The sequence below is a fragment of the Microcaecilia unicolor genome, chromosome 4, assembly GCF_901765095.1.
Source record: "Microcaecilia unicolor chromosome 4, aMicUni1.1, whole genome shotgun sequence".
Taxonomy (NCBI): domain Eukaryota; kingdom Metazoa; phylum Chordata; class Amphibia; order Gymnophiona; family Siphonopidae; genus Microcaecilia; species Microcaecilia unicolor.
Window position 1 is genome coordinate 168,774,891 of NC_044034.1, and position 25,702 is coordinate 168,800,592.

A 25,702-nucleotide genomic window follows, 5' to 3' on the forward strand; every position below is an offset into this window, starting at 1 on the left:
ACACAGGTCTGCACTAGATATGTTTTGTGCACAAAGAAATTGTGTCAGCACTCATTGGATTGCATGCCCATAGATCTACATTTGAGCAGTTGGGCAACTGCCTGCATCCAGCACAGAACAGCATTCCAGCATATGAGCTGATATATGCTCATGGAATCTGATAAGTGCCAATACCCATTTGTCAACAGTCCAGCACTTTTCTCTTTCCTCAGCACACCTCCCCTCAGTTCTGTCTCTCTCGTTTTTTTAATCTGCTCTTCATGGAAGCCAGAAAAAAGTTGCAGATCCATATGCTCACAGGAAGGCATGAAATTCTCACTAATGCTACCACAGAAGAACACAGAAACCTTGAACTCCTCCTCAGTGGCATAGCAAGGGTGGGGCGATGGGGGCGGTCCGCCCCGGGTGTCAGCGGGTGGGGGGGTGCTCTGCGCCCGCTGCTCCCACCCTGTCCTCTCTTTAAAAAAAAAAATCGAAGTGCCGGAGTGGCAGGCAGCGCCTCCCGTCTGCCCTGCTTCTAAAAATCTCTTCAACGTGGTCATCGGGCCTTCCCACATTCAGTCCCGCCCACCTCTAAGGTAACTTCCTATTACCGCGAGGGCGGGCGGGACTGAATGTGGGAAGGCCCGACGACCACGTTGAAGAGATTTTTAGTAGCAGGGCAGACGGGAGGCGCTGCCTGCCACTCCGGCGCTTCGATTTTTTTTTTAAAGAGAGGACAGGGTGGGAGCAGGCGAACGGAGGTGCCTGGTAGGTGTGTCAGGTCGAGTCGGGTTGGGGAGGGGTGGGGAAGCTCAGAGGGGAGAAGGGGATTGGGGAGGGGTGGGGAGCTCAGAGGGGAGAAGGGGATTGGAGAGGGGTGGGGTGCTGAAAGGGGATTGGGGAGGGATGGGGGAGCTCAGAGGGGAGAAGGGGATTGGGGAGCTCAGATGGGTGCTCAAAGGGGATTGGGGAGGGTGGGGGAGCTCAGATGGGTACTCAGAGGGGAGAAGGGGAATGGGGAGGGGAGTGCTCAGATGGGAGAAGGGGTCTGAAGCTGGAACTGGGGTCTGACAAGGGGGCAGGAGGGAAAATGGTGGGAGAACGGGTCTGGGGCTGAAAAGGGGGGATGCAAGGCATATGGTGGATGAAGGGGGCTGGAACTAGGAGCTGAAAAGGAGGGTAATTGGGATAAGGGGGCTAGTACTGGAACTGGGGGCTGAAAAGGGGCAGGGGCTGAAACTGTGGGGACTAGGGGCTTTAAAGGGGACAGGGAGAACTGGCTGGGGCTGAAGCTCAGGACTGGTGAGAGAAAAGGGCTGGGATTGAAACTAGGGGCTGAAAAGGGGACAGGGAGAAGTGGCTGGGGGCTGAAGCTTGGGACTGATGGGAGAAAAGGGCTGGGACTGGTGGGATAGTGGGGCTGAAAAGGGGGGCAGGTGGGAGATGTGGGCTGGGGCTGGAACTAGGGGCAGGTGGAATAAGGGGGCTGAAAAGAGGGGGCAGAGAGAGAGGGGACAGACCCTGGATGGAAGGGGGGAGTGTAAGGGAGGGCAGACCCTGGATGGATGGGAGGGGGAGGGCAGACCCTGGATGGATGGGAGAGGGAGGGCAGACGGATTGAAGGGGCAGAGAGAAAGGGCAGATGGTGGGTGGAAGGGGGAGAGAGAAAGAGGACAGACTGGGGCAAATGGTGGATGGAAGGAGCAGAGATAGAGGGCAGATGTGGATGGAAGGAAGAGAGAGAGAGGACAGATGTTGATGGAAGGGGGAGAGAGATGGCAGACTGGGGCAGATGGTGGATGAAAGGGGCAGATGTGGATGGAAGGCGCAGAGAGAGAGGGCAGACAGTGGATGGAAGGGACATTAGAGAGGGCAGACACTGGATGGCAGAGAGAGAGCGAAGACAGATGCTGGATGGAAGGAAGACAGTGAAAAGAAGATGAGGAAAGCAGAAACCAGAGACAACAAACTGTAAATATATATTTTTATTATTTTGCTTTAGGATATAGTATTGTAGCCGTGTTTAATAAATGTTTATAAATAGAACATGTAAATAAGGTAATCTTTTTATTGGACTAATTTTAATACATTTTGACTTAACTTTCAGAGAACAAAACCCCCTTCCTCAGGTCAGGATAGGATACTGTAACAGCACTATACTGTATTGACCTGAGGAAGGAGATTTTGGCCTCTGGAAGCTAAATGTATTAGTCCAATAAAATGGTATTTTATTTTCTGTATTTGTTTTATTTCTATTTGTTAATTTGTAAAGTGGTGATTGGTATTTGTTAGTTTTTTCAAATTTACATCTGCTGTCTTTATATTTTGCACAGTACACCAGGGGACATTTTCTGTTTCTGTGGTGTTGCATTGTATGCAGAGTCTGGCATTGGGGGTTCAGTTTAATTTTTGTCTAAATAGAAAGTTTATTATTACTTATTCTATAGTGGATTAGGGTGTATCTGTGTTTGTGAAAAAGACATGGCTTTCAATTGGCATTGACTGTGCAGGATCGACGAGCTGTACTATTCTGTCTGGTTTCGTTTTACAATAGGTGAATTGATGTTCTAGTGCTCACTGTAGTGTTTAAGATGCTTTCCTTTTCCTTGTGTGACTCGTAGAAATGACTGCTTATGGTATGGTAGAATTGCTGTATAGGTCCTGAGTGTTTTGTATTCTCGGTATGCCTAGTACTGGATTTGGGGGGGGGGGGGGGGGGTGTTAAAAAATGACCGGCCCAGGGTGTCAACTACCCTAGCTACGCCACTGCTCCTCCTCAGACAGCCCATTAAAGTCTCAGCTTTGCACCAAGTCTGCACTTTTCTGAATCTGCACTAAATAGTTAATAGCTTCTTAGCATGATCTAACTATGCTGTGTGTGGGCTAATGTGTGCAAAATTTATTTCTACAGAAGACACACACAAAATTGTGTGCAAAAGCCACGCTAACCTGTGAACAAAAACCCAGGACACATTACTACCTCAGACCCCTAGTCTACGGGCAATCATTATGAATGTTAGGGGAAATATCAACAGCCTTTCCTCTGTCATTTCCTGTTGTTAGTAAGTGAAATTGGGCAGGGTTTCATTAGCCAACAACAAGTTTGACAATGACAGAGTCGCTCCCCAAGATTTCAAGCCTCCCCTTCTGGTACCGCTCCTCGTGACCACCCCTTCCAACCCCTCCCCCCATGCGGGACCAGGGTGAAAGGTTGCAGCTGCCATATTGAATGCAACCGTGGCTATGGACAGGAATGAATGAGCATCGCTCCTGTCCCAACTATACCCCACTGGACCTCCAGGGATTTAGGTAAGCTTGGGGGCCTGCAGGGAGTGTGGGGGAGTCCTGTATGGAGGGGGGTCAGAGGAGGGCCTTCTATCATGAAGGGTAGGGGACCATGAGAAGGGGGCCAGAATATTTTCATATTGTCATGTCTCCTGTGTCGACACAAGGAGGGAACCCAAACAAAATGAAAGTTCAGAAATGACACAAAATGAAAGTTTTCTGGCTGCCCATCCCTAATCAGCACCTCATCCCTGTCCCTTAAGCATAAGTACTCTCATTCCTACCTTCAAGTAGCAGCATCCTCTCCCCATAACTGAGCAGAATTATCCTCCCACCTCAGAGCATCAGCACCATCTTTGAGTTGCAGCATCCATGCCCCATCCCAGTGCATCAGTGTACAGTCACCCCAGTCACTGAGTGGTAACATCTTCACTCCCTTTACTAAGTCACAGCATGTCCTCACCCCTGTCACCGAATGATGAATGAAAATTCTATAAACAAATGTTTAATCTGTTGGCGAACAACTGATTTGACCAATAGCCTTTCTCCTTCCTGACTGAATGCACATGAGGGTTAGAAATGGGTCAAAACTAGACTGATCAAGCATACTAATAAAGTATAATGTATACAGCCAAAAAATCATCTTAATGATGAGAAACTTTGCTCTACCCATGATGTTGTACATAGTTAACTATAAAATCTTTATGTGCTGGAATTACATGGTTACTCTACACATCATACTATAGTAAATGACAGCAGATAAAGACCAAATTGGCATATCAAGTCTGCACAACTGAGATTGTTTTGAATTAGATGAGCATATAAATTCCTATATGTAGCCCAACACTGGCTCACCACTCTCCCTTCACCCACCCTTTTCCTACCACTGCCCTTTATATTTGTACTAAACATGACCAAAATCTGGTTATTCTTCATGACCTCCATTTGAATAGATATTGAATAAGCCATTTCAAATCTGGTCATCTTCAGCTTTGATTCTTACAAGATCAATAATTAATCCAGCATCCCAGAACCTTCTATGTTCTCTTACTAAGTTTCATAAAAAAAAGTCCACAGCTCCAAAATTGGAAAAGCTGTTGTCCACAACATCCAGCCAATCTAGGCTCATTGAAGTTTAGGCTATAAACATGGTCACTCCATGAAGGTTACCCCAGCCTCCAACACAGCTACCACTGTTAGGGGTGTGACCACTGCTCTGTGCAGACTATTCAGGTACCTTCTGATAACTCCAATGCAGTCACACTACTGTTGATGAGGACTGTAGCCTCCACTCTGTGCAGGTTACTCCAGTTCCTTCTTGGAATCACTGCTGTTGTAGGTTGTAAATGCTGCTCCATTCAGGTTATTCTGGTGCTTCTTTACCATCCTGAGCAAACAAACATACAAGATCCACACTTAATATAACACTCAGCCTTCCTTCACCGCCTACATCCTACAACCAAGGTTTGCAATAGTCCAAATTGTTATCAAAACCAGCAAGTCTATTTCCCAAGTGTCTGGAGCCTAGGTCCCTGTGGATATACTGGATGCTATCTGGTCGCTACCAACTTGCTTCTTTCTGGGGAGAAGTAATGTGCTGATACCAATCCTGGCTTGCTGTATCATAAGTACATAAGTAATGCCATACTGGGAAAAGACCAAGGGTCCATCGAGCCCAGCATCCTGTCCACGACAGCGGCCAATCCAGGCCAAGGGCACCTGGCAAGCTTCCCAACGTACAAACATTCTATACACGTTATTCCCGGAATTGTGGATTTTTCCCAAGTCTATTTAGTAGCGGTTTATGGACTTGTCCTTTAGGAAACCGTCCCACCCCTTTTTAAACTCTGCTAAGCTAACTGCCTTCACAACTTTCTCCGGCAACAAATTCCAGAGTTTAATTATACGTTGGGTGAAGAAACATTTTCTCCGATTTGTTTTAAATTTACTACACTGTAGTTTCATCGCATGCCTCCTAGTCCTAGTATTTTTGGAAAGCGTGAACAGACGCTTCACATCCACCTGTTCCACTCCACTCATTATTTTATATACCTCTATCATGTCTCCCCTCAGCCGTCTCTTCTCCAAGCTGAATAGCCCTAACCTCCTTAATCTTTCTTCATAGGGAAGTCCTCCCATCCCCGCTATCATTTTAGTCGCCCTTCGCTGCACCTTTTCCAATTCTACTATATCTTTCTTGAGATGCGGCGACCAGAATTGAACACAATACTCAAGGTGCGGTCGCACCATGGAGTGATACAACGGCATTATAACATCCTCACACCTGTTTTCCATACCTTTCCTAATAATACCCAACATTCTATTCGCTTTCCTAGCCGCAGCAGCACACTGAGCAGAAGGTTTCAGTGTATTATCAACTATGACACCCAGATCCCTTTCTTGGTCCGTAACTCCTAACGTGGAACCTTGCATGACGTAGCTATAATTCGGGTTCTTTTTTCCCACATGCATCACCTTGCACTTGCTCACATTAAATGTCATCTGCCATTTAGCCGCCCAGTCTCCCAGTCTCGTAAGGTCCTCTTGTAATTTTTTACAATCCTGTCGCGATTTAACAACTTTGAATAACTTTGTGTCATCAGCAAATTTAATTACCTCACTAGTTACTCCCATCTCTAAGTCATTTATAAATATGTTAAAAAGCAGTGGTCCCAGCACAGACCACTGGGGAACCCCACTAACTACCCTTCTCCATTGAGAATACTGACCATTTAACCCTACTCTCTGTTTTCTATCTTTTAACCAGTTTTTAATCCACAAAGTCCTGGATTTCAAGCATGCTGACTTTAGTAAAATGGGGGAATACCTGAGGAAGGAGCTGATGGGCTGGGGCAACATATGAGAAGTGGAAGGGCAGTGGTCCAGGCTGAAAGAAGCTATAAATATGGCCACAAACCTTTATGTAAGGAGAGTAAATAAAAGCAAGAGAAAAAGGAAACCGATATGGTTCTCCAGGCAAGTGGCTGAGAAAATAAAGGCTAAAGAGTTGGCGTTCATGAAATATAGAAAAACTCAAGAAGAGGAATACCGGATGAAACTGAAAGAAGCCAAGAGAGAGATAAGTCTGGTGAAAGTGCAAGCGGAAGAACAAATGGCTAGAAATGTAAAGAGGGGCGACAAAAATTTCTTCAAGTATATTAGTGAGAGGAGGAAGACTAAAAATGGAATTGTGAGACTGAAAGATGCTGTGAACTGCTATGTGGATAATGATGAAGGAAAAGCACATTTGATCCCTTCCTGTGCAGAAGGAAGGGATCCTCAGGAGCTTAGCCTAGAATGGGTGGCAGAGCTGGTGGTTGGGAGGCGGGACTAGTGCTAGGCAGACATATACGGTCTGTGCTGGGGCTGGTGGTTGGGAGGCGGGACTAGTGCTGGGCAGACATACGGTCTGGGCTGGTGGTTGGGCGGCGGGGATAGTGCTGGGCAGACTTATATGGTCTGTGCCAGAGCCGGTGGTGGGAGGCAGGGATAGTGCTGGGCAGACTTATACGGTCTGTGCCAGAGCTGGTGGTTGGGAGGCGGGGTTGGTGGTTGGGAGGCAGGGATAGGGCTGGCCAGACTTATACGGTCTGTGCACTGAAGAGGACAGTACAAATAAAAAAGTAGCACATATGAATTTATCTTCTTGGGCAGACTGGATGGACCGTGCAGGTCTTTTTCTGCCGTCATCTACTATGTTACTATAACCACTTTTGTTCTGTTTTCACTGAAGAAAATCCTGGAGAAGGACCATGATTGACTGGCAAAAGTACATATGAGAATGGAACAGATAAAGCACCATTCACGGAAGCAAGAGTGTATGAACAACTTGAAAATCTAAAGGTGGACGGGATCCACCCCAGGATATTGAGGGAGCTCAGAAAAGTTCTTCCAGGTCCTCTTAAAGATTTATTTAATAAATACTTGGAGACGTGAGAGGTTCCATGGGATTGGAGAACAGCAGATGTGGTCCCTCTTCACAAAAATGGTGATAGGGAAGAAGCTGGAAACTACAGGCCGGTAAGCCTCACTTCGCTTATTGGAAAAGCAGTTTTAGTGGGTGCAGTGCACTTCAGACAGGCGGACCCAGCGCCATCCCCCCCTACCTGTTGCACTTGTGGTGGTAAATGTGAGCCCTCCAAAACCAACCTGAAACCCACTGTACCCACATGTAGGTGCCCCCCCTTCACCCCTTAAGTCTAGGGTAGTGGTGCCCCCCTTCACCCTTAGGGCTATGGTAGTGGTGTACAGTTGTGGGGAGTGGGTTTTGGGGAGGGGGGGTTGGTGGGCTCAGCACCGAAAGTAAGGAAGCTTTGCACCTGGGAGCAATTTTTGAAGTCCACTGCAGTGCCCCCTAGGGTGCCCGGTTGGTGTCCTGGCATGTGAGGGGGACCAGTGCACTACGAATGCTGGCTCCTCCCATGACGAAATGCCTTGGATTTGGTTGTTTTTGAGATCGGTGTCCTTGGTTTCTATTATGGCCGAAAACCGGGAACGACCATCTCTAAGGTCGACCATCTCAACATTTAGGTCAATCATCTCTAAGGTCGACCTAAATATTGAGATTCGGGCATCCCTGACCGTATTATCGAAACGAAAGATGGACGCCCATCTTGTTTCGATAACACGAGTTTCCCTGCCCCTTCACCGGGACGTCCTTAGAGATGGGCGCCCTTAGAGATGGGCGTCCCCATTCGATTATGCCCCTCTTTGTCTCATTAATCCATGCTTTTGAATATGCTCTGTAATTTTGTTCTTAATAATAGTCTCTACCATTTTGCCCAGCAGCGATGTCAAACTCACCGGTCTATAATTTCCTGGATCTCCTCTGGAACCTTTTTAAAAAATCGGCGTTACATTGGCCACCCTCCAATCTTCCGGTACCATGCTCAATTTTAAGGATAAATTACACATTACTAACAATAGCTCTGCAAGTTCATTTTTCAGTTCTGTCAGTACTCTGGGATGAATACCATCCAGTCCAGGAGATTTGTTACTCTTCAATTTGTAGAACTGCCCAATTACATCCTCCAGGTTTATAGAGAATTCATTCAGTTTCTCCAACTTGTCAGCTTCGAATACCATTTCTGGCACCAGTATCTCACCCAAATCTTCCTCGGTGAAGACCAAAGCAAAGAATTCATTTAATCTCTCTGCTATGGCTTTGTCTTCCCTGATCGTCCCTTTTACTCCTCGATCATCTAGCGGTCCAACCGATTCTTTTGCCGGCTTCCTGCTTTTAATATACCTAAAAAAACAATTTACTATGTGTTTTTGCCCTAACGCAATCTTTTTCGAAGTCCCTCTTAGCCTTCCTTATAGCGCTTTGCATTTGACTTGACATTCCTTATGCCGTTTCTTATTATTTTCAGTCGGTTCCTTCTTCCATTTTCTGAAGGATTTTCTTTTAGCTCTAATAGCTTCCATCACTTCACGTTTAACCATGTCGGCTGTAGTTTGGTCTTCCGTCCTCCTTTTTTAATACATGGAATATATTTGGCCTGGGCTTCCAGGATGGTGTTTTTGCACAGCATCCATGGCTGAGGCCCCCTTTTACCACAGTTGGTCAAAGGGAAGTCTCGCTTTCATACAGGAAATGGCTGGGCGACAAATAAAGCTCTTGCTTTGCGGCTATTTCGGGAGGGAGCCCTTACCGCCATTGAGATGGCAGTAAGGGCTTCCAATTTAATCCAGCGCTAACCAGGCAGCACGCAGCCCTGCCTAATTATTGCCGGGTACACTCTGTCGCTACAAAAATTAATGAATTTTTGTAGCGCCAGAAATGACGGTACACTAGGGATGAGAAGTACTACAGGACGTCTGCGATAGCCCGGCAGTACTTCCTGTACAGTGAGCGGTAAGCTTATCGCCTCTTAGTAAAAGGAGACCTAAGTGACTTGCCCCAAGTCACAAGGAGTTGCAGTGGGAATTGAACCCAGGTTGCCAGGATCAAAGCTTGCTGCACTAACCATTAGGCTACTCCAAAAAATAATGAGATAATAGGCAAATTAAATTCTAGTAATAGTAATAATATGATATAATGTCAGAAATATGCACATTAAAATAGCACAGAAAAATATTAATGTAATAGAAATATGATAATGGTGTGTAGAATATAAATGATACACCATAATAGGCAGCATGGTAGAACATTGATATACATATGATACTTATAAAGTCAGCACAATATAATGTAACATTTTAATAGATAAGGTGGGTAAGACAAAGAGGCTAGGATAAATAAGTGGGTGAATGAGCAATTTCCAAATGTTATTAAAGGCTTTCCTTTCCTGGGATAAAGCCTGAGATGCCATGATATTGACCTAGATGAAGATCAGGCACAGTAATCAGGAAGAACCTCTTCATCAAACAGTACAAGCAGAAAAAAGTAGAGGATGGCCAAAGGACAATCCAACACTGGAGATGGTGCTTAAAGGATGCTTTATTTGCTGCTTGAACAAAAGGAACTGACACGGTCCGTGTTTTGGCGTCACAAAACACTTGCCTCAAGGGTTACAATATATATATTTATATTTTTTTTTGAGCGGACTCCTTCGGGTAGCGCTGTTTGTTCAGCATTTTTCCTGAGTGGATGCCTTCAGGCTGCTTTGTTCATTCAGCAAATCTTTTTGAACACTATTGTGACCCCTGAGAAAGTCATTTTGTCACGTCGAAAAATGGACCATGCCAGGTCCTTTTGTTCAAGCAGCAAATAAAGCGTTCTTTAAGCACCATCTCCTGTGTTGGATTGTCATTTGGCCAGCCTCTACTTTTTTCTGATTGTCCTATATGAGCCACACTTTCCCTTTCTTAGGTATCACAGTAATGAATACTAGCTTCATAGAATCAGGGAGAACTCCTCTCCATCCATCCATGTCCAGCAACTCTCCATTCTCCCCTGCCCTCTCCTCCATCCATCCCCAGCAAATTTCCTCTCTCCCCTTTTCCCTCCATCCATCCATGTCCAGCAATTCTCCTCCTTCCCCTGCCCTCCGCTCCGTCCAGCAACTCTCCATTCTCCCCTGCCCTCTCCTCCATCCATCCATCCATCTCCAGCAAATTTTCTCTCTCCCCTTTTCCCTCCATCTATCCATGTCCAGCAATTCTCTTCCTTCCCCTGCCCTCCGCTCCATCCAGCAACTCTCCATTCTCCCCTGCCCTCTCCTCCATCCATCCATCTCCAGCAAATTTCCTCTCTCCCCTTTTCCCTCCATCTATCCATGTCCAGCAATTTTCCTCCTTCCCCTGCCCTCCTCTCCATCCATACATGTCCAGCAACTCTCCATTCTCCCCTGCCTTCTCCTCCATCCATCTCCAGCAAATTTCCTCTCTCCCCTGCCCCCTCCATCAATCCCTGTTCCAGCAATTCTCCTCTCTCCCCTGCCCATCCTGTTTATTTCAATCCCCTTCCCCATTCTATCTGGCGTCTCCCCCGCCCCCCCTCAAAAGAACGACAACGTGGATGCAGCAGCTCACAGGTTTGCTTGCCCTGTGTTTTGAGTGAACGGCGATGGCTGCGCGGAGGAGTGGAAACCAAATCGCTTCTTTCTTTCTTTACAATGGACTAGATGGGCGGGCTGGCTGGCTCACTTCTACTCCCGAAGTTGCAGCGTAAAAGCAAGCAGCGAGACAGTCTCGACTCCGTCCTTCGCTTCCTGCCCTCTCTCTGTGCCGTCCTGCCTTCCTCTGATGTAATTTCCTTTCAGGTGGGCGGGACGCTGAGAGGGCAGGAAGCAAAGGACAGAGTCGAGACTAGCTCGCTGCTTGCTGCTTTTACGCCCGCTCGCCGCTGCAGGCAAAAAAAACGAAGTCGTCATCGTCGTGGAAGGTGAGGGTCGCAAAAGACTGGGCGGGCCCGGGCCAAGATTGGGTGGGCCTGGGCCCACCCAGGCCCACCCGTAGCTACGCCCCTGCTAGAGACCCAGGAATCAGCTTTCCCCTCAGAATTGCCTTTGTCACACACTTCCCTCTGTGAATCCTCCCCATTGTCATTTATTTCCATGTTTTCTCCTATGGCTTCTCCCACATAGTTCCTTAGATGACCCTATGTTGTATTAGCTATCATTTAACTTCTTATCCTCCCCCTCCCCTCTGGGTACTTGTAAGAGAATTGAAAACAGGGCATGGTTCTTCTACATCAGGGATCCAACATCTGATCAGCATACTGAGCAAAATTCAAATCTACTAAAATCAAATCTATTATTTATTTATTTTATTTATTTGTTACATTTGTATCCCACCTTTTCCCACTTATTGGTAGGCTCAAAGTGGCTTACATAGTTCCGGAGAGGTGGTTACAGACTTCGGTGTGAACAAATGCAGTATAGGGGTACTATTACAGTGACAAGTACAGTAAAGAAGTATCGGTAAATAGGTTGGGGTGATTCAGACAAGTATAAACTCTTTCATCTGGGTTAAGCTACATATAGGGGTAATTCCCAAAAGGTCACCTAAATTTAAGTGCCAAGATGATGTACTCTAAGCAGAAACTCTATAATGCATGTTATGCATTTATTTTATAATTTGTTTGTTTGTGATTTGTATTATATGGGGTTTCCAAAATAGATTTATAGCTGTGACTACAGTGTTATTGAGTCTGCAAAGAGGTGGAAAAATGTGGGATACAAATGCAATAAATAAATAAATATTGTTATTTTTATGCAATTATATATGTTCATTATGTAATCCACTTAGAATCATTGAGATCATGCGGAATATAAGATTTTTACAATCTAATATAATAATTTGCTCCTCCAACATTCCAATGTGTCTCACTGGGATCGTAACCACCTGCTGACATCACTCCTCCAACGTTCTCCTCCAACGTTCTAATGTGTGTCACTGGGATTGTAACCACCCGCTGACGTCACTCCTCCAACGTTCTCCGTCCCCCTCCCTCCCAGTTCCATGGGACCCTGGAACTGGGAGGGACAGAGGGAGGGGGGACCCTGGAAATGGGAGGGAGGGAGGGGGACACTGGAACTCGGAGGGAGGTGGAGGGGGCAGGGGAGAGATGCTGCACATGGATGGATGGAGGGGGCAGGGCACAGAAGACATTGCCTGCATATGGATGAATGCAGGGGAGAGAGCATAATGCAGGGGAGGGAGGGGACCCTGAAACTTGGAGGGAGGCATGGAGGGGACAACCCTGGAACTCAGAGGCAGGGAGGGGACGACCTTGGAACTCGGAGGCAGGGAGGGAGGGGACGACCCTGGAACTCGGAGGCAGGGAGGGGGACAACAACCCTGGAACTCGGAGGGAGGGAGGGAGGGGGGGAAGACCCTGGAACTCAGAGGGCGGGAAGGAGGGGGGACCCTGGAACTGGGAGGGAGGGGGGCCCTGGCACACACTCTCATGCTCACACACACACACTCTCTCTCACAGACACTCTTGCACCCAGACTCACTCTCTCTCTGTCACACACACACACTCGCACAATCACTCTCTCAAACATACACACTCCAAGGAAAACCTTGCTAGCGCCCGTTTCATTTGTGTCAGAAACGGGCCTTTTTTACTAGTAATTAATAAACTGCTGTTATAGAAGACTAGCGTAAGTAGACAGTTATACACCTAACTTAGCTGCAAGCACTCATGCTAGCTCAATGGCCGGTGTAAATGCTCGCCTCTAACTGTAGACAGTTACCTCTATATAGCGCACCTAATGTTCCATGCTGAAATCTAAGCGTATGCCATAATAACGTACATAGCTTAATTGGCATAACAAGCTAATCAGAGTTGATAACAGCCACCTAACAAGCAATAATGAGCACTAATTGGCATTAGAATTTACAAGCATAACTCGCTAAGCGTATTCTGTAATTAACTGACTAAATTCTAATGTGTGCAGTTCAAAAGGGGTGTGGTCATTGCCAAGGAACTGAGCATTTTGTGGGCATTCCAAAATTTACACGCGTCGTTACAGAATATGACCAAGTGTTTGTAAATCTATGTGCAGGGATTTATGGCATGTTTTCTTTAGTGTGCATGGAGGCACGTAGTTTTAGGCGCTGGGATATCAACTAAGCGTATTCTATATACCGCACCTAAATATTATAGAATACACTTAGGTGGAAATGTTTTCTGCATGGATTTTTTAAGCACCATATATAGAATCTGGCCCTTAGTGTGCAACTGCTAGTATTCTATAACCCACACACGTAAGTGCCCCTGACCCACCCAGGCCTCTCCCAGGACCACACCCTCTTGCAATTGTGAGCTATAGATTTTGGTGCACATTTTGTAGAATATCAACCAATGGCAGTTTCATTTGTAACAACTAATTAGTGCCAATTAGCACCAATTAACAGCAATTATAGCCAATTATTGCTTGTTAACATCAATTAACAGTTCTTTATTAAATTATGTGCTTAATTGCTACTCTTCTATAACTTGCACATGCAACTTTGTATGCTACGAGTAAAGTTGTGCATCAGGGGTGGACTGACCATTCAGGCAACCTGACAGTGACCAGTGCAGATAGGGGGCCCAGTACCTCCTCCCCAAATGTCTGACATCTCTCTCCCCTCCGTCCTCAGGTCCAGCACTCCCTCTCTCCATTTACCTTGAAAGTCCCTTTCTCCATACAGGGCCCCAGCAGTTTACCACTGGCAGGAACCTTCTTTCTGTCGCATCCCACCCCTTTCCGATGTAACTTCCTGCTTCCACAAGGGTGGGCCATGGCACAGAGGTTCTGGTCAGCAGCAGACAGCCAGAGCCCTGTATGGAGAAATGGACTTTTGAAGTAAATGCAAGGGAAGAGAGCCATATCAAGGGACAGAGAGGGGAAGATATTGGCCTTGGGGAGGGGGGTGAGATGTTGGACCTGGGGAATGGAGAGAGGGGGCAGAGATGGTAGAGCAGCGGAGGGGGGCAAAGATGGTGCATCAAGGTGAGGGAGAAAGAATGATAGGGAAAGATTTTGCATTTGGGGAGGAAGGGGGGAAAGGTGTTGGATTTGGGGAGGGGGAGAGATATGGGACACAGGGGTGGGAGGCCCAAATCCCTGTCAGTCTACCCCTGTTGTGCATGCAACCTTATAGAATCAGGGGGCTAGAGATCAACATCTGAACAGCTCTCATAGTGGAGGCAGGTGCCATGGTAACTCCTCAAGAGCTGTTCGTGCACAGGGTAAGGGTAATATTGCAGTCACTGTTCATTGATACTATGCCTCTGCTGTTTTTTTAAATGAACAGAAATTTACTTATAGAAACTTGCTGATCCATGTTTTGTGAGTCTTTTACAAAGGCACGGTAGCGTTTTTAGTGCATGCTAATGATTAGCGTGCGCTAAATGTTAGAGATGCCCATAGGAATATACAGACATCTCTAGCATTTAGCGCACGCTTATTTTTAGTGCACGCTAAAAATGCTTTTGCGCCTTTGTAAAAGAATCCCTGAGTATGGTAAATAAGTTATTATCCTTGGATACTCTTGCTATGATAAACCTACCTCTCCCCCCCCCCCCCCCCCCCCCCCCAATCCTGTTCTCCTGCTTTACTATAAGAATCACCATACTGCATCAGACCAATGGTCCATCAAACCCAGTATCCTGTTTCCATGTCCAGATCACAAGCATTTGGCAGGATCCCAAAAGGTAGATAGATTCCGTGCTGCTGACCCTCGGGGATAAGCTGTGGCTTTCCCCAGGTCTCCCTTAATAACAGCCTATTGACCTTTTTCTCCAGGAGCTTGTCCAAACCTTTCTAAAACTCATCTGCACTAACTGATTTTACCACATCCTCCAGCAACAAGTTCCAAAGCTTGAGTGAATCTGTGTGTTCATTCCAGGCTTTATTGAATTCAGTTATCACTGTCTTCATTCCATGCATGTACTATCATTCCTGTGAAGAAATATTTTTTAGATGTTAATACCAAGTGTCTCTCCAGAGCCTTATACTGTGTATTTCTACATAACAGAAATGAATAAATTTAGAAACCAGGTAAGAAAATCTGTGAGACAAGCACTGTCTTTGGTCAGCAGATGACCTTCCAACCATAAATGTACATAGTACATTGAGTGCTGCATTATTAGAGCTGTCATTAAATGCAGTGAGAAGGTTTTCATGTCATTACCATCTTGACTTGTCCCAGCAAGGACTTAATTTTAGTTTGGGGGCACATTGCCTGGTTTTGATAGGATTTATCACCCTTCGGTTGTACGGAAGTCAGCACTTGTAGGGTTTCTCTCTAGGGGAGTTAAGTACACAAGCTCTGAGACCTTTATCTCCTGGGAAGGGCAGGTATGATATAGTTTGGATCTGGGCACTATTCTCTGTTTCTGTGGAAGAGAGAGAGGAGCACTACGTTCAAATGATTTGTGACCACCTGTATCTGTGTTTCAGGGATTATTGAACGATGCATACCTGTGAAATATCACTACACCTCCTCTTCTCTGCCACGGAATCTGCCCATCAATGTCACCAAGACAATCCGGCAGGATGAGTGGCATGCTCTGCGTAAGTAATTGTAGCAAGCTCAATTTTTTTTATCCATTCCCTCCCGCTGTTTAGTCACTGGTACCCTCCACATGCTCCGTGTCCCTCGGACACATGCTTCCCTTCAGCCACTGACCACTCCTACCCTTCTCCCACAACACAGACACACACACACTTTTCCCTAGTCACTACTCCTCCAAAACACACATACATACGCACATATATTTGCCAACTTCTGATAAATTAACATCCCATAGATTCTCAGACTCCCTAGTCACTGCCCCCCCCATACACATATACACTCACACACACATTCTCCAACTTCTGAGTAATTAGTCTCCCACAATAGATTCATCTCCCTAGTCACATATATAAACAGACATAAGTACACATATTCTCCTACTACTGAGTCATTAACCTCCCACAATATACTCTGCATCTCCCTAGTCTCTAGGCCACTCCACCGCACCCCCCAAAACACACACACATACATTCTCCAACTTCTGATGTCTCCCACAATCGATCCTCCATTCTTGCCCCCCCCCCCCCCCAACATATACACACACTGGTTTAAAGCATTTCTGTTATCACTGCCTTTTAAGAGGGAATTATCTACATTTATACCCTTATGTAGTAATCTTCAGTCTCAAGAACAATTTAATTTGAATGTCCCTTCACCACATGTGGCTCAAAAAAGCTAGCTCTGGGATTAGGATGGTGACTGTCATTGGTCCAGATCTTTGGAATATTCTGCTAGCTGAGATAAAATCTGACTTAGAAAACTACTTAAAACTTGGCTGTTTGGGAAAGCTTTTTAATGTTTTTTCTTATAGTCTGGGTTTTGATTTATGTCTGTTCTTTTAGAATGTCAATTTGAATTGTTTATATTTGTTTTTATGCTGTGTTTTAGAGTATAGATTTGATTTAAATGTTTGGTTTTAAGGTAGCATCTGACGAAATGAACTTCAGTGATGAAAAGCTCATGCCTCAATTAATTGATTTTAAGAATATTGACTGATTTCTTTATGCATTTTTTTAACTGTCTTGTTTTAACTTACAATTTCAAATGTTTTTATTATAAGTTACCCAGAACCACTGGAGATGTAGGTGTAGATATTTTAAATAAATTCTTTACTGCCCCATATTCTCTCCCCCCCCCCCCCCCCCCCCCCCCCCCCCCGCCATACATTTTCCATCTCCCAGTCACTTTACCCTTCACCGCCCCTCCCCCTCAAACCTAGCAGTTAGAGCAGTGGGCTGAGGACCAAGGAAGAGCCTATATGCTAATTTAGGCCTCCTTTTATCAAGCCGCGCAGCAATGCCGATGGAACCCATTCAAAGTGATTGGGCTTTGTTGGCATTATCGCACCAGCAGACACTAGCGCAGCTTGATAAAAGGGGGCCTCAATGCATGTTGGCAAATCATGTACCTGAGTCAATGGAGGCTGAAGTGATTCACCACAGGTCACCAGGAGCATCAGTGAGAGAAGCAGACATGGGGAATGTCACTGCTTGCCCTGGGATCCATAGCATGGAATGTTGCTACTATTTGAGTTTCTGCCAAGTACTTGTGACCTGCTTTGACCACTGTTGGGAAACAGGATACTGGGCTAGGTGGACCATTGGTCAGACTCAACAAGGCTATTCTTATGTTCTGAACCCTGACTTCCCTGGTTTTAGATAGATGTAAAACAAGTATAATATTTAATAGATTAGGGTAATTTATATAATCTATTTGGGCAAATAGGCTATTTAAAAATTTCCCCCTTTTCCTATGGATAAAATAGTTCCCTATGGTTCTTTGAGTTAAGTGTGACTGCCAGGTCCTATTATTTTACTGTGACTGGAGCTGCTCTTTGCTGTCCTCATTGGAAACTACCACCCTAGGCGACCTTCAAGCTTGCTTAATGGTGAAGCCAATCCTGCTTTTGCAAAACCAAGTGTTTTGCTTTTTCTTGTCCACACTCCCCCCTCATTTCCCCTTCTCTCTGTTTCCCATTTTTCTTTTCTCTCTTTTTGTCTATCCCTGTTTAATTTGTTCCTCTCCCCCATACTCTTTTTATAGGCTACTCTTCTCACATTTGTAGTTGAATTTCTATGTGCTTTCCTTTTTACCTGTTTTCTTGCACTCTTGGACAGACCTGCGCAGAATGACAGCTGGCTTCCTTGGCATGGCAGTGTCCATTATCCTCTTTGGCTGGATTGTTGGTGTCCTGGGTTGCTGTAAGCAGCATGATCTCATGCAGTATGTGGCAGGTTTGCTCTTCCTTATGGGAGGTGAGATAAGCTTTCTTTCATCCCCTCCTTTAGTACTATTTTATTTTTATATGCAATCATATAATTCCATTGAAAAACACATGAATGTAAGGAAATACTGCCAATCAATCACTGGAATGGGGAAAAACAATTGACACAGGGGTTCTTCAACTCCAGTCCTCTGGACATACCAGGCCAGTCAGATTTTCACGATATCCTCAGTGATTATGCATGAGCAGTGGCGTACCGAGGGCGGGGCGATGGGGGCAGTTTCCCCCCTTGTCCACGCCACTGGAGGGGTGCAGAAAGCAGCCACATGACTGTCAGCTCCACTGGTTCCTTGCTCCCTCTGCCCCGGAACAGGCTACTTCTTGTTCCGGGGCAGAGGGAGAAGGGAACCAGCGGAACAGACAGCCGTGCGGCTGTGCCCAGCAGGTAAGAATGCACCGGGGGTGGGGGGGGTGTTGATGCACCGGGGGAGGTGTTGTGCTGCACCTGGGGGGGGGGGGACGGACGCCACTGCACCCGGTGGGGGGGGGGGGCACAGCGGCAATCCGCCCTGGGTGGCAGCCGACCAAGGATCACTTCTGTGCATGAGATAAATTTGCATGCACTGCCTCCATTGAATGAAAATTTATCTCATGCATACTCATTCTAGATATCATGAAACTTTGACTGGCTAGGTGTGTCCCAAGGACTGGATTGAGAACCCTTGATATAGACAGAGTCAGGAAATAATAGTAAGAAAGGAAAAGGAAGTAATAGCTTCAAATGTCGGTTCACTATGGGGGACAGATAGGAGCAATGCCTTTCTAGCATTGATCTTAAATATCCCCAGAGCTGCAAAGTTACCCAGTTCCAAGAGGAAGATTTAAGGTCAGTCCTGGATTTTCAACAACTTCATCCAGTAGCATTATGGGACCTTGCTGTGCTGATTTCAATGGTTAGAATCAGGGACTTGTAGGTATTTCTATATCGATAGCAATTATTCTGGACTCGTTTGCTAAGGATATAAGACTACCTAATTGGCCCTTAGGTTCCTGTCAGGCTGACTCCCACTGAAACAAATAATGCCAAAGTGGAAATATATTTTTATTATAGATATAAAAATAACAATATGGCAAAATGCAAAGCACTACCAAAAATATACTGATTATTACACCAATAAATATATGAAAAAAAAATATATATATAAGTAATTATACAACTATAATATCCTGAGAAATGATTACCAACAGCAGCAGTATTAGACTATCAACCACAGGTCCTGTTGTAACCAATCATTTGCAGGCAAAGACAGAAGCTAACTAAACCCTGAGCTTTAAGAAGAAAAATCCTGAATCTCACCCTTGAGGCCCCCCCCCTAGGTTCTGAGTCCAAGGGGTTAATGAATCGGTTCCTTCTGTTCAGGCTCCAGCAGATTTCCTGCGAGTCCTTGTAGATCAAGTGTTTGTCCAAAGTCTCTATTCTGTGCAGCTGGTTACTCAGTCTCTAGGGAAGCCACCAGCCTGTGGCTGAACTTGACCTTGTCAGCTCTCAGCACAAGGAATCACAGTTCACAGGTGTGTAGGAAAAATTTGTCTCTCACTCCTCTGAGAAAGAACCATACCAGGCAATCTTCTTCTTGTCCCTTCTCACATGCCCCATATTGACATACCTCTGTGTCAGGTGACACATATGGACCAATCACCAGCAGAGTACCTCTGTCCAGCAGATGTTCATGGTCATGACAATGAGACCTTGTGAGCTTCCAGAAACAATCTGTTATCAGTCACAAGCCTGATGGTAGCAAACTCCCCTCCATGGTTCACAGATATTCATGGAGACTCTGTCTTTGCAAGGCCCGCTCCTACACACTTTCCCAGGAGATAAGGTGGATGACTATTGGATATACACATGTGCTTGATGATGTCACTAGTATAACTATTAATCCACTCAAGCTTAAGATCGTGTTAGAAAATCACAACACAACTTCACATCAGCTGTGTAATTCTAGTGTGGGACACTCACACCCTTATGTAGTCAAATTAATCTAATTTAATGGAGAAAAAAGCTTCAGTGTCGCCACCCAGCCAGCCCGACGTAGTCAGCTATAAGGCGTAGGCTCGGCCTGCCATCATATAGCTTAAAAAACTCCATTTATATATTTTAAACTAATCCCCATAAAGGGGCCTATTTTCGCTGTACTTATCAGCTATCCAATCTGTGTGTCTCCACTCTTTCTAAATTATTCAGACAATCTTGATACAAAATTCAGTTCTGTTAAATGAGATCAATCAAGGGACACCATTAGAAATCACTTAGCTCATCCACACGTTGTAGTGTTCTAATCATTCCGGTGTTCTCCACTCCTCAACACGACAGGGAGCCCCCGGTTTCGCGATTGCTGCATCAGGGGTTTAAATTGTATCTCTTATTGTATCAACGATTCTCTCCAATGATATATCAACAGTTCTCATCCAATCTGCTGTATCCCGGCATCGCTGCTAGTATAACTATGCCAAGAAGTAGTTTTCCTTGAAGAAAGCTGGTTTCTGTTGAATTCAGGCCTAAGGCTGCAGAATCCATATTAGATCAGGAAAAGATGGTTCAGGCCTACCTAGCAAAGGTGAGACAGCAGGAAAAGACCCCTACAGACTACAAATCCCACACTGCTTTGGGATGTAAGTTCAAAACCTAGGACTGGCTAAAAAGACTCACTTCTGGAACTAGGTAATTATGCAGCTCTGTATCCCCGATAGTTCCTTATAAATTCATAAGGGAGTTTCTATTCCATCCTGCTGAACTGAGATTTTTCACTCTAGCTTTGTTCCTGAGCCTCTATTATGCTTTCCTCAGTTGGTGTGGGATTGCCACTCTGACCTTGCTTCCAGATTCCTATGATGGCTCACACAGTAGGAGTGCATGTTTCCACTCTAGCAGAGATGCCAACTTACCCAGTTCCAGGCTGGAAATATTTTAGCCAGTCCCAATTTTGAACTTACATCCCAAAGCAGTATGAGATTTACAGTGCTTTATGGCATGCATCCAAGGGTACTGAAAGAACTCAAACATGAAATTGCTGATCTGCTGTTAGTAGTCTGTAATCTGTCATGAAAATTGTACATAGCACCTGAAGATTGGAGGGTGGGGTGGCCAATGTAACGCCCAATTTTTAAAGAGGGGTTATATTGCACTAGGATGGGGGTAGTCAGAAATGCAGGACTATCTTATTTATTTATTGGGATTTATTGACTGCCTTTATGAAGAGATTCACCCAAGGCAGTGTACAGCAGGTATTGTTTAACATAAAACTTACAATTTTGTTAGCAGTATAACAATAGTAAAATAACCAAGAATAAACATGAATACAATAAATGAGGTAAACTTGAAAACAGTAAAATGAAACCTAATAATAGAATTACCGTGAAACAGTATCAAAAATATACACATTTAACAGCACTGGAATTCAAATACCAGAGATGTAATACAATGTTAGTATAATACTAATGATACACTTAATAAGCATGCATTAGAACATTCAACTAACATAGATATGATGCTAAAGATTTTCTATAATATGGCTTACCATATAGCTGAGGGGCCAAGATATATGATGGGAACAAGATGCGTGGTATAAAGTCAGTTGGGATAATTTGATGCTTAGCTAAACTCAAGGCAAGTTCATTATATAGTTAAGCATTCTCTAGCCTGGAACTAGGTAACTTGTTATATCTGCTCTAGTCTTGTTCCTATGCCACCAGAGTGGATTCTACTGCAGGAGTGGGATAATCTCTACCATATCTTGACATCTGGATACATATGATGACATAAAACCAGGCACAGTTCGATTCAGCCTTTTAACCATGACCTTGGTAATCTGCTCGGTTAGTAAGGAAAAAGTTTTATAACAGTGAGACAGTATGCATAATAGGGAGACTAATATTAAAGAGAAATATCCCACTGAAGTCTGTGTTAGGCTTGCCAGTTGGTGTTATGTCCTAAGCAGAATAATAGTCCTACTCTATCCTATTGCATTCATAGACTTGTAATTCTGATTTTTCTAGGGAAATCAGTGGGACAATCGGAACTACAAACCCATGAATGCAAAGAGGTAGAACTAGGAGTGGCTCAATCTATTCTTTATTAACTAGAGCCAGGTGGCACCCTTATATGGAAGTCATGTGTAAGACCATAATGCTAGTCTTTTTTTTTAATCACTCTCAATAAACCTTTAAGATGCCCCTTTTTCAATTTGATTAGCAATATATTTAATTTCTGAAGAGGTATCAGTGTTCAAAGTTTCTGGTCTAGTAGGGATTATATGAGAGTCCACTGAGGTGGAGGAACACCGAAATCCCACAACAAAACAACAGAAATAAAAAAGGAGTGGGAAATAGACCAGGCTGACCAGATACAGACTTCAGTCGATTGTAGATAATTTATTGGTGAAGACTCGACACAGTACCGTGTTTCGGCTGATAGCCTGCATCAGGAGTCTAATAGAATGTTGTAGCAACTGATTATATTTTATTGTCAAATAAAACAGAATATATAAAAAAAACAAAATACAGCATAATCCTTTGGACAAACCAGTAAAATCAAAATATGAAACAACCAAAATAAAATGAAGAAGGAACTGACCTTTAGGATAAACTATATGAGCCACATCAAATGGTCAATAATAAATACAAGAGGATGGAAGAATGTGGCCTAAAAGAAATCAATAGAAATCAAACAAAATAAAACATGGAAAAGAAAATAAGATGATACCTTTTTTATTGGACATAACTTAATACATTTCTTGATTAGCTTTCGAAGGTTGCCCTTCTTCGTCAGATCGGAAATAAGCAAATGGGTAGCAGATAGTATATATAAGAGAAACATATATACTAACTGCTACCACATTTGCTTATTTCCGATCTGATGAAGAAGGGCAACCTTCGAAAGCTAATCAAGAAATGTATTAAGTTATGTCCAATAAAAAAGGTATCATCTTATTTTCTTTTCCACGTTTTATTTTGTTTGATTTCTATTGATAACCTTTAATAGTGGACTAACATGGCTACCACACCTCTCTGCCTAAAAGAAATAAATACATCTATTGTAAAACATATGGGTAATAAAATGTGCACGATGTAACAGATATAGATGTTTGTGCAATGGTACTTTATTTTTACATATGGTTTTAATAAAGTACCATTTCACAAACATCTATATGTTATATTAATACATCTATTATTATTATTTCAATATTTTTTATCCTAAAGGTCAGTTCCTTCTTCATTTTATTTTGGTTGTTTCATATTTTGATTTTACTGTTTTGTCCAAAGGACTATGCTGTATTTTGTTTTCTTATATATTCTGTTTTATTTGTTGTAGCAACTTATTATATTTTGATGTCATTCTATTAGACTCCTGATGCAGGCTACCAGCCTAAACATGGTACTGTGTTGAGTCTTCACCAATAAATTATCTACAATTGAATCAACTGAAGTCTCCTCGTTTGTCTCTGGTCAGCCCGGTCTGTTTCTACCAGGGATTATCCCACTGTTGCTCCAGTTCTTGGCAGGATCTACATGGTCTTGCCGTAAGGAACCCTACAGTCAAGTTCCAGATGGACACAAATGATTGACCTTATTTTGAGAAAAGCAATAACACTGACACCTTTCTTACAGGTACATGCTGTATAATATCCTTGTGCACCTGTGTTGCTGGAATAAACTTTGAACTTTCTCGCCAACCTCAGCAAGTCTATGGACTCCCAGAGGATATTAGTCATGGCTATGGGTGGTCTATGTTCTGTGCTTGGGGTGGCCTAGGACTCACACTGCTGGCTGGATTCCTCTGCACGCTGGCTCCTTCTCTTAATAGCCCTCGTACTGCTGTGCAGAAACCCAGACAAGAGAATGGGGCTGTGTGACCACCAGTAAGACCCCACGACCAAAAGGGAAGAGAAGGAAGGGAAACTCCATCAAGCACAAACCTGGAACAGCAACGTTTGACACCAGCATGGATATGGTTTTTATTCATCCATTGAAATTTGTGCCACATTAGTGAAAGAAACAAAAATATAAGAAAAAAAATTGCATAGGGACATTCATGCAGAGAAAGGGACCCAGCCAAAGGACCAAAATGTTTATAAGATGGCCAAGAATAAAAAAAACCTGGCGATTGGAAAAGCTCTTGAAAACTGTGGTCTTCTTGGCTGCACAGCTTCAGTACTACCAGCTCAGCAGCCAATTTGAACACCATGTCATAAGACAACTGCTTCCTGGCAGATCAGCCTCCAAGAAAGACATTGAACTACTTCACCATTTTGTAAAAAAATAAACTTTGGATTCTGGATGCTTGTATTATCCACGTTGTTGGTTTTTAACATTCTACTTTCAAGTGCAACAAAGTTGTCTTTTTCTTTTCTATACATGGAACTCATTTTTATTTTTTTTTATACTACCTACAGTCTCCTCTGGATCCAGATGGACTCTAGAATAAATACTCTATGTCTACGTGGAAGTGAGCCATTCTTGTACAGAGAAGAATACTGCATAGGGGATTAAAGCTTATGTGACCATGGATCCAGTATAGAGAAACGTTTTGTATCAGGAAGGGTCATTGTGATACTGGGTACAGCCTTGCACAAAGGAAAGTCTTCTGTGAGATTGCTTAAAATGTGTTCAATTAGGCATTACCTACAACAGGAGATCATTTTTATCTGGATTATGGTGCTTGTCAAGTGTCAAGCAGGAAGATGCTGCTGTGTGTGAACTGGTGTCTTTGAGAATATTGTTGAAAATTAGAACAAAGCAGAATATTGCCATTAATGAAAAACAGTGACACTCAGCCCATCCTATGCAGATGAAAATCTTTAGACACCATCTCATGAAATATGACATAAAACCCACCAGTTATAAAACCAGCTAGCACTACGTTTGAAGATATCAATTTTGGAAAAAAAAAAGAAATAGCTTAAATAATGGTTCATGAACCAGTGCATATTTGTGTATGCAGGTGTCTTTCTGCAACTTGAAGGCAGGGAAAAATTAGAAAACTTAAATATGGGCTCAGGAACAATAGATTAATCCTCTCAGTTTCTTTGATAATGTGAACAGATTCCTAGACATGGGAATCAGAGTGAAGACAATGTGTGTGAAGACATAATGAGGAACCGAGGATTCTAGCACTGGCAGATAATAATCAAAGTGAGCCAGAGACACCACTGCTGTGCCTCAGGGTTTGTTTTTATGTTTTCTCCTATTTAAATTATTTATAACTGACCTAAAACAAAAAGACTAATAGTAATGCAGCCAGTTTAGCTGATACCATGCTGTATTGGGTTATAAATACTAAAGATTATAATCCTTCTAGAAATGGATCTGGGTATCTTCGGGGATGACCAGATCAATAAGAAATGAAATTCAACATGGGCAGGTGCACACTGATGCTACAGGAATCAATGCACAGAATATGTAGGTTTTTTTAAGGGATTTCAAGGTAGGCTTGGGCAATCAAAGCTAAAAGGAAGCTGGGCAAATGCCATGCACTACATTAGATGTGTATTAAGCTATATGCAACCCTAGTTAGGCCACACCTGTAGCACAGCGTACAGTTTTGGGCCCCACACTTCAAGGATGGTATTGAGGAAGTACAAAAAAAAAAAAAAAGGACCAACTGTCCAGTTAGGAAAGGTTTATCAAGATAGGCCTCTTCCTTAAAAGAGAAAAGACTGACAGGATTATAAAATTAGATTACAGAAACATACA

The 25,702-nt window shown here is 43.9% G+C and overlaps 1 protein-coding gene across 1 annotated transcript in view; it reads left to right on the forward strand.

Annotated features, from left to right (window-relative positions):
* Positions 1–25,407, forward strand: part of TMEM178B (transmembrane protein 178B) — a 57,569-nt gene extending 32,162 nt beyond the window's left edge. The window contains exons 3-5 of the mRNA XM_030200926.1: positions 15,612–15,725; positions 17,844–17,981; positions 23,618–25,407. Of these exons, the coding sequence (XP_030056786.1) occupies positions 15,612–15,725; positions 17,844–17,981; positions 23,618–23,862 (497 nt within the window). The 3' untranslated portion in view covers positions 23,863–25,407. The remainder of the gene's footprint in view (positions 1–15,611; positions 15,726–17,843; positions 17,982–23,617) is intronic.
* The last annotated feature ends 295 nt before the right edge of the window (positions 25,408–25,702 follow it).